This window comes from Leishmania panamensis (genome assembly GCF_000755165.1).
Source record: "Leishmania panamensis strain MHOM/PA/94/PSC-1 chromosome 28 sequence".
In the NCBI taxonomy this organism is placed as follows: domain Eukaryota; phylum Euglenozoa; class Kinetoplastea; order Trypanosomatida; family Trypanosomatidae; genus Leishmania; species Leishmania panamensis.
The window spans coordinates 695,726-705,668 of NC_025874.1; the positions used below are offsets into that span (position 1 = coordinate 695,726).

Sequence of the window (9,943 nt, forward strand, 5' to 3'; positions counted from 1 at the left end):
GCGGGGATGGCAACACCAAACTGCAGTATAAAGTTATAAGCTCGCTGTCTTAGTGTGTGAGGGTGTCTATGAGGCGGTTCAGCGGCTGTGGAAGAGAGTACGCTGTGGACGCCTGTATCGCTCTGGGGATGTGTGTGTGTGTGTGCCGCCTCCTCGAGTCGCACAGGAGCCTGTCTCTCTCTCACGCCTTGCCCGGCCCTCTACCGAAAGAGAAGCTGAGATTAAGACAGGCAGGGAAGGGGGAGGGAAATGAAGAAGGCAGAACAGCAAAGAGGGGTGGAGAGGCAGGGATGGTGCCGAACAGCAGTTCTGGGCACGCCGAGTAGCCTTGATACCAGAGTGTGGGGAATGTGGGGAGAAAGAGAGGCGAAGAGGGAAAGAGAGAGGAAGGGTGAACAAGATGAGAGAACTCGGGGGAAAGGCGCTAAAGGTGTGTGTGTGGCTATGTGTATGGGTCATTGACGCCTGATCCGACCGTGAACCAGTCATATACCCTACACCTGCGCAGAAGCACGCATGCACGGCGAACACGCTTCTCCCCCCCCCCCCGGCGTCTCGTCTCGCACCCCATGTGTGTGCGCGTGTGTGTGGTGTCGGTGGGTATGGGCAAAGGGGGGGACTCACCTCAGAGGGGCATTCGCTTCACCGTTATTTTGTCTGCTCTTATTCTCCTCCACAAGTGCATAATGTACCTCCTCGCACGCCAGTCTGTGATCACGGGCACTGCATCTTCGACTACAGGCATACATGTAAAAAAATGCCACAAGTGAGCACAGCGGTGGATGGAGTGCAGGGGAGGCTGGGGTTGTCCACTTCACACCGCTGTTCCTCCATTCACTCACGCCCCCTCCCCCCAAGTTGGGCTCTTCCAGCAGCACGCGCGCGACACAAGATGACCGTCTTGCGTCACGGCCCTACTCCAACGCTGGGATAGAAGTGATCGAAGTTGAAATTCCCTCTCGGAAAAGACGGTCTGTTATCATCATGGATTTTGCTTAGAGACGAAGGAGCGCCGTTTGCCTCCTACGCGGCGGGGAGGTGCTCGGCGGTGTGACCGTCGGGTTTGCCACTGGGCTACCGCTCGTCTGCAGAGCCTCCAGCTGCATCCGCATCCACTCAGCCACTGAGTGCGCATCTGCTCCCGCCGTCTCCGTAGTCCATGTGTCGCTGAACGAGAGAGATGACTGACCGGCGCACTGCACCGCCCAGTTGAAACTTTGCTGTAGCTGCCCCACCCACGCCCGCCGCATCGCCGACGTGGATCTCCTTTGCGCAGATGGCGGCCCACTGGCCACCTCAGCTGGGTCGAGAGACATCACAGCGCACCACGACTCGACACAGCCCTTCACGCGGCACCAAAACTCGGCGTCCTCGAGAAACAGCTGCGGAATGGCCTCCAACAGCCCACAGCGCCAGGCCCCTGCGAAGGGAATCTCGTCGTCGAGCACCACCTGCCACGACTCAGCTGCTGCAACAATCGGCCTTGTCGACGATAAGACAGACGAGGCGGAAGTTGCTGAAGCGCCGCCTCCGTTACCGTGCACACAAGATGCAGCGCGCTCCAGGAAAGCGATGAACTCATCCCTCAGCAGCGTCTGATATGCCTGACGGCAGTGGTGGTCCAACGCCGTGCCGCACGCCTCCAGCACTAGCGTCCAGCCTACAGCGTCCAGCGTGGAGATCCGCGTTGTGACGGTTGCCGCCGAGGCTGCTGGGGTTGTGGGGCCAAAGACGAGACACGCCAGCAGCTGCTCGAACACCTGCGTCCCAGCGCAGTTCACCATAGCGCCGCAGTACAGCGCCGACACCCATAGTGAGAAGCCGCGCAGGGCTACATCATCCTCTTCGTGAAGGAGGCGGCGAGCGAGGTCGCCCCAAGCGTGGCGCAGCTGCAAAGGCGCATTTCCCATGGTAGACGGTACGGCAGCAGAGCGAAAGAGTGGCACCGACGCCGCGCTGCTGCTACCCCCTGGATACCTCATCTCCCCCACGCGCAGCGACGAGCCCTCCGTCGGCAACCGCGGCAGCGCGAGTCCGCCGCGCGGCGGTGCATCACTACCGCTCCCACCGTGTCGGGGCCGCTCCGACGCGGAGACTGGGCTCGCACGACCTGCTGCAGAAGAGGTAACGCCACCTGGTAGTTGATCTGATCCGGGTGACGGCGTGGACGATGGCGAAGGATGGTCATCACGTAGCAGCATCTCTGCTTGGCTGTGCCGCTGGAAGTTCGCCGCAGAGACGGCAACAGCCTTGAAAACCACCTCCAGCATCCCCCACGAAATCCTCGCGCGCGCGTCGCGCAGGTAGTAGGTGAGGGGTAGAAGCATCGTTGAAAACTCCGGTGCATTGGCGGCCAGCAGGCACAGGTAGAGTGCGTGCCGCGGTGCCACAACCCGGTCCATAGCTACACGGTGCAGCAGAGACTCGAGTGGAACCTGCGACCAGAGAGGCTGCGTAGAAAGTCCCAGACGACCGGACGCTGGTGCGCCTGTGGCATCACGACTGGCGCCTTCAGAGACGCCCATACTCGCTGCCATCGGGGAAATGGGTGACAGAGCAACGGCGGCCCCCGAACGCATCGCCTCCACAGCGGTGGCGCTCGTCCCCTCCCAACGCTGCATTGATCGACTAGAGCTGACTGGAACCCTGCACAACGCGTACTCGATAGATGATTTTGCGCTGCTGATCAGCGCCAAGCTCAACAAATGGGGAGACCGCGCCCTTGTGCACCGAAGCACCTCAGCATCCACGTACGGCATCAGCCGCGTCACCTGCTCCCTAAAGCAGAGAAGGAGGGGATCGGCAGAAACACCTACTGCATCACCGTCGTCGGGCGCGCTCGACCAAGCAGCAGCGCCGGCCTCCATCATGCCATCCCCTCGCTTCTCAAGCGGAGCTGCAGCGACCCTTGTTTCGTCCCTCGAAGGACCGCCAGATTGCCGATCCTTCTCGACAGGCAGTGCAGGCGCGAGCGACTCTTGCGCGTACTGCTGCCATGGCATGCGGCAAGTGATGATGCCTAGTATCTGCATCACCTCTACCGCATTCCCGTGCTCGCCATACGGCACAAATTCGGCCACCGAATCGAGCAGAGACGTGTACAAGAGGCGGAGCTCACGGCGCACTCCCTCCGCCTTGCCGCTTCGGAACGTACGCCACTTGCCCACGCCATCACGCTGCTCTGCTCTGTTACAGCTCGCTGCGGCGCAGGTGAGTGCTTCTGTGTAGGTTGATAGGCGCTCATGAAGCTCACTTGCCACCACCAGTACGTGGCAGAAGCGTTGTCCATGCTCCTGCTGCGGCGCGGCCGTATGCGACGTATTCGCCTCAGCACCACCGTTGTCATCATCACCAGCCACTGAAACGCCTGCAGACGCCGATGATGCCAAGCCCACTTGGGATGCATTGCCGCCACCGCCACTCGCGTTACCCTTGCCGGATGCGGTCGTAAGATCAGTGTGCTGCATTCTCGCATGAAGAAGTACGACGGCCTCAGCGCAGCTCGTGCGCAGTCTTGTCAAGAACCCTCGGAGACGCGACGTGGCGAGCAACGACGCGTCTGTGCCACAACCATAGTTCTCTACGCGAGATGAAGCGGCCTCTGAGATATCGTTGCACGATGCAGAGGCAGCGCTGCCCGCGTCGCTACTGTTGCCGCAACGAGTGACTGCTGAGTGAGGATGAGTAGAGTCACCACGCTCCTGCGGAGCTGCCAGGACGGAGTACAACGACGAGACAAGGCAGATGCTGACGTGACAGGAGTGGCGGTTCGTGACAACCGCATCGTGCAACTTGCGCAGCCACGGCGACGGCGATTCCCGCAGTGACCCATTGAGGTGTTGAGCCGAGTCGGATGTGACAGCGGTGGTACAGGGAAAACGTGGAGGCGGCAACGTTGCTGCTGCGTTGACGAGGTCGGAGCGCACAGTTGGCTGCGCGCTCGATGACTTGCCACTCACGGTCCTGCACGAAGGCGCGGTGAATGACAGGCCTCGCGGCGTAGCGACTAGGTCAGCTGCAATGGTGGCAGGCGACTCTCGATGATCAATGAGTTTCTGCATCGCTGACAAGGGGAAAAGTCGAAGCCACGTCGCCTCCACCATCGTTGCCGCCGGCAGCACACCGCTGTGCGCTGTCAAGCTGCTCAGCAGTGCCTCCTCGATGCGCTGGGCTGCCTTTTGGGCAGATAAGACAGCAGCACTGTCTCGATCATGCTCAGTAGTCCCCTCCGCACCACCAATTTTAATAGGGGCGCTGCTGTCACCCCTGTCAGTTGTGGTTGAGAGGCCGTTCGCACTTGCGTCCCTTGACGTTGTCGAACCTGGCGTTGCGGTAGACGGTGCTCTTACGGCCGCCACAGTGGCGTGCACAGCGACGCGACGCAACGAGTCGAGGATGGAGTCACGGTTACCAGAAGTTGTCTCGCCACCCACAGCGTTCTCTGCGGAGCTAGCAGACGACGTCTTGCCGAGCGCACCGCATCCGAGCATGCGCTCCGTAGGCAGGCCCAAGGTCGCCACAGTGGCGCTGCGTGCCGCAATGCTGCTCAGCACCCGTACAATGACGACGACTTCTGCGGCAGAGAAGACGGTTTGGTCTGCTGCGCCGCCGACAGACGTGTTGCCCGTCAAACTCGTCCTTGACTCGCCACAGCTCTCTACTGCGCACCTACCGGTGCTTTTGCCTGCCAACCCCGAATCTCCCTCAGCATCCAATGGGTACGCTGTGTGCGCCTTTTCTGGTAAAGGGGTCAACAGCTCCAGGCCCACGCGAGCAGACACAATCCGCAGAAGCTCTGTGTACACTTGCCCGAGGTAGACACGTTCCGACGGTAGACCGACGTCCTCCTCCGCCATGGTGCGCCACCAGCCAAGCAGTGCCGAATCCAAGTCGGGCGGTGCCGTCAGCACAGGTGCGTCGCTGACGACGCTCGCCACCGTCTCACCTGCCAGGGAACGATCGTCTGCAACACACAGCCCTGCTACTGCTGCTGCTGCTGACATTGTGGCGGGAGCAGAGGCAGAGACCTCCGCTGGTGTCATAAGCTGAACAGTTTCCATGAGCGCTCGCGGCTGGGCATGGAGGCAGCGAGTCTTCGTGATCCATCCTCCCACAGCGTCATGCAGCGCACTGGTCCACACATGTACCTGCGCCGTCTCTGCCAATCGCACGAGTAGCGCCACCGCCTCATCCGCTTCTTCCATCCCCTGCGCATCTGCAGGAGGACTTTTCATTGGCGCTGTCGTGGCACTGGGGCACCTCGGAAACAGATTCAGCAGCTGCTCAGCCGCATCGGCGCCCGCGCCAGTCTGCGTCCACATAGCGAGAACTCCCTGGACACAGTGCGCAAATTCGACCGTCACGCGATCGACGCATTCCAGTACAGACCCCTGCACAGCAGCTGGCATAGCAACACCAGCGCCAGCGGGCTGCTCGCCGCAGACTGACGGCGCCATTACAACCAGCCATGCGCACATGGTCGCCAACTCCTCTAACTCCTTGCAGCACGCGTGCACCCCACCACTCTCCCCGCGTTGCTCTTCGTAAGCTGCAACATCGTCACTGTGCCTATCGACTGCGCTTGCATGTGCTGTCACCATCATCTCCTCTACTCGCCGCGGCAGAGACTCCATTTCAGACGAGACGTAGACCCACATTGTGCTCCACAAAGACGGAGACGCGCGTGCGGTGTAAAGGGCCATCACCGGCGCCACCGCTCGCCACTCGGCACGGCGCACAGCCAGCTGAATCGCATGTGATGATGGGGCAGAGGAGTTGGTGCCGCTAAGCTGCCAGCCTGCCTGGGTGTCCGGATGTGGGGTGAGAAGTAGCGAGCGCAGTGTCAGTGCAGCAGGAGCTGCCACAGCCCGTTGTAAGGCCATCATGAGGATCTGGGCGCGGTGAAGCGACATGGTCGACCAGCTCTGTAAGAGGGAAGCGCTGAAGACGCAGAACGCCAAGCGAGAAAGCCCATACGGGTGCGCAGTCTGCTCTGCAAGCAGCTCCATAAGTGCAGAACGCGAGTCAGGCGGTGACGCCGCATGTCCAGTCGAAGGGGAGGACTGAGTACGCAGCAGCGGCCACGGATCGCCCTCCGACCACAAGGTACGCATCCGCTCCGTAACGAAACGATCGACGTCAAGCACATAGATGCAGATGGTGTTAAGTCGGCGCTTATCATAAAGCCGACGATGCGGCAAAGCCTTTTTCTCGGCAACAGCCTTATCAGCGCCAGCAGTGGCGGGGACGGGTGCTGCAAACGAGAGCGCCTTCCCACACTGCAAAGCGCCAAAGTAGAGAACGAGTAGCTCGTAGCCCAGTCGCTGCCTGCGCTCGCTGGCTCGCGCAACCGCGATGACGTCGCTCCACGCAGGGGCACGAGGTTGCGGGGAGCGCGACGGAGCTCTGACGGCCGTTGATGATGCGGCCGTGCCTTGTGCGCTGTCACCATGCAGAGTCTCACTAGATGAACGCCACTGCTGCTGCTGCTGCTGGTCTGACGCTGGTGTCGCCAAAGAAGGCGACGGAGATGCCACGGATACCGTTGACGGGAGGCACAGGGAGTGCTGCACGATGCTTGAGTGATGATCCAGCACCGTGGGCCAACACAAAAAGCGCAGCTCCCGCACCACGCCTTGCAGCATCGAGAGCGTAAAGTGGTCAAAGAAGGGCAAAGAAGAGCTCAAACTGCCGCCACCGCGGAGCTTTACCGCGGCGGGTGACAGCGCAGCTACACGCTCCTGACGCTTTTGGGCGTGGGCCCTGGAGAGAAGATCGGCAACACCGAAAAAAGCTGACCAGCACGCAACTTGAGCGCTCCCCTCAGCCGCTTGTGTCAGCCAAGGGGCGTTGAGCTGCTGCAGCACGCAGCGCCTGTCGTTTGCAGAAAGCGCTGGGAAGTAAAAAAGAAGACAACGCAGAACGACGCCAATGCAGATGTCCAGCACTGCTGCGCTGTAGGTCGGTACCGCACCCGCTTGCTCAGCCAACGTCATTGATGACAATTGTGCTCCAGCTTCTTCATGGGCGCTGGTGTCACTCGCCGCACTCTTCAGCTCTGATGATGACTGGCCTGAATGAGACGCCACTTTGTCCACCTTCGAAATCGACATGAGGTACTGCTGGGCCGCGGTGCATAACTCTTCATCCTCACGGCAACCGTCGCTACAGTGCTTACCTGGGGCACCAGAGGCTGCGGGTTGCGGGTGCAGCTGCGCCGGCGGTGACGCACGAAATCGACGCGCAACACGGCACAGACGTGTGTATGCTCCATGGGCAGCGGCAGCAGCTACTGTACCGGGCTTTGACTGCACTGCTGTCGCGCTTTCCCCTAGTGCATGGTACTCCGCCTGCATTTTCACTTCCTCGCGGGCGGCCTTGAAGGCGCTCAGCGTCTGGAGAAACTCGGCAAGATAGGGAAGCAGCTCCCGCATTGCTCCCTCCACGACTTGGTCTGGCCGCAGCGGTGCGTGCTCGTCAGGCTGAGCTGGTGCGCAGCTGGTGCCGGCAGCTGCTGTAGGGCCGCAGACGACCAGAGGCACGTCGCGAGTGTCGACGCTCTCACAAGCTGCTTCGTAGGCGCGCAGTGCAGCGCCTACTGAAGGACAGCTGCCTTCAGTCAAATGAGAGAGTAACACATACTGCAGTGCACATTGTCTACGGTGCCACAGCTCCATGGACGCTTTCAACGATGGCGCCGCCGGCGCAGGGTTACCGTTGGGTGAGCCTGCCCCTGCTTTGCGATAGTCCTCGAGGCGCCCCCACGCGTCATACCACATCTTCATCGCCTCGTGACTTTCACATCGATACAGTGCAGCCAGCGAGTCATTTGCCTCGCCAGCACCAGCGCCATCAATGTTGCTAACAGGCTCCTTGTTCACGTTCGAAAGCGATAGCACTTTGTTCATAGCCTCTACGAGGGTCCCTGCACCCAGCTCCGGCACGACGATGGGCTCGTTGAGCCACTCCACCACCGAAAGCGGCACCTCCAGCACTGCCAGCGTCTCGGCCGCTGACATGCTGGTAGAGGTAGCCGCTTCGTCCCCTGCGTCAGCCATTACAACTCTGTCGGAGGCACCTGTGAGGAGGAGGCGGACCGGGGCCCCCACTTGGCTAGCGCTGCCAAATGCTGAGGCCAAGTGCTCCACCAAGCGGCTGTGCGCCACTGCCTCGGCGCACCAACGTTCAAATGCAGTCGCGACCTTCTCGCACCGACGTAGTGTCTCGTAGTTTTTTCGGCAGGTGGGATGCGACTTGACAAGTCGGCGCAGCGCAGCACAGTTCGGCTCGCCAGCGTTCGTGTAAACCTCGCGAGCCGGCATTGGAGGAGACGGCGACGCGTTCTGCATCAATGATTTCGAGCTTCCAAGCGGCGTTGCGAGAATGTCCGGCGTCCGGTTAAACGACGACGGCATGCAGGGGACGCATGATGCAGACCGCCTTGACTGAGTCGTCTCGAATGCGTCGCCAGTGCTCCAACGGTCCCGTTTAGAGCAGCTGCCACCCCGACGCCCTGCGGGTTCGCTCCATGTCGTGCTCACCTCCTCCTCCTCGGCCGTTCTCAGGGGTGCGGTCGAGGCGCTCACAGCGGCACTTTGCCTCTCGGGACACGAGCCCTGTCGGCCATGGGCAGAAGCGCCTGCGGCCGAGGACGCCACCGCAGAGGAAGTTGGGCCGTCACGGTCACCAGACGAGTGAACGAAGCGCATCTCCTTCTTTGGTGAAGGGCCCGGCTGCTGCTCCTGTTCCTGCTGCTGCACTGGAGTCTGTACGTGACGCAATCTCTTCCTGCGGGTGGTCGCGCCGTGCTCATGCTGGTGCAAAGAGCCCTCCGAGCCTCTTCTTCTCTCTCTCTGTCCATCCCTGCCTCGAAATGACGCTTCTCGCTGCAGGTGTTGCTGGCGCTGTTGCTTGGCCCTAAAACGATGCGTGTGTTCTTTCTTCTCCGACTCGCTTGCTGCATCACCGCTCACGACGCTGCTGTGGCTGAGCCCAGGACGCACAGGTGCATCATTGAGGTCCAAGAAGGACTCCAGGGAAGCCGGCGGCGCATCACTGTCTCCGGGGAGGGACGGCGTCGCCGCTGTAGCAAACGCGCGCACAGCTACACCGAGCCGCAGCTCCGATCGCGCGCCTCTGCCATCGACAGCAATAACTGCCCCAATCATTCCTCGACCTTGGCGATTAGGGGAGAGCTGCAGCCCAGCTGCGCCTTGGGCAATGGCTCGATGCTGCCTGCTCGCTGCGATCTGCACAGTGCATCGCCGTGCGCTTATCGAGGTGCGCATCGGTATAGCGGCGGCTGAGAAAGTCAAAGCCGAGCAGAATAATGCATTGGAAAGAAAACAACGCAGCAAGAGGAACGGTGCAGCCGACATATATGACAAGAGCGATGACAGCAGTGCTTCGCCTGGCGACCATATGCGGTAATAATAAGAAAGCGTCATGGGCACGATGCCATGAGACAAAGTGCACTGCCTCGCGATGACCGCAATGTTCACCGGCGACTCTGTGCGAGCAGCGCGGAAACGGTGGCCACCTCCGCGCAGTGGGAGAAATACACACTTTGAGCAACTCACAGTCTTTGGCGAGGCGGAAGTCGCTGCGGCTGCCGGGCTCGGCAACCGAATCGAGCCATCTACCCCCTCCGCTTGCGACCGTCGGTGCCAAGTGTCACTCGCAGGCGTGCACGTCGACGATGGACGCATATGACACGTGGGGAAATGGCGAGGCCAACGAAGAGGGGGAGGACACGGCAAGAGCGAGAAAAAACGAAAACGAAAGGCAAAGGCGCGCTGCGTCGCTTTCTCTCGCTCTGCGTGCGTACTACAGTCAACGGCAGCGCTAGCGCGGCGCAGCGGTGATGCCACGCGCCGAGAGAGAGAGAGAGAAAGAGAGTGCGCGAGTGAGAAAGTCAAAATGCGCTTAAAGTGATCAGGAAAAG

General features: G+C 61.0%; 1 protein-coding gene across 1 annotated transcript; it reads right to left on the minus strand.

The window, feature by feature from the left end:
- Positions 1-995: 995 nt before the first annotated feature.
- On the minus strand, positions 996-9,707 carry LPMP_281910 (hypothetical protein; the record flags this gene model as incomplete). The annotated part of the gene is made up of 1 exon (XM_010702229.1): positions 996-9,707. One exon carries the CDS (start codon positions 9,705-9,707, stop codon positions 996-998), a length of 8,712 nt encoding a protein of 2,903 aa, XP_010700531.1.
- Between the last annotated feature and the right edge of the window lie 236 nt (positions 9,708-9,943).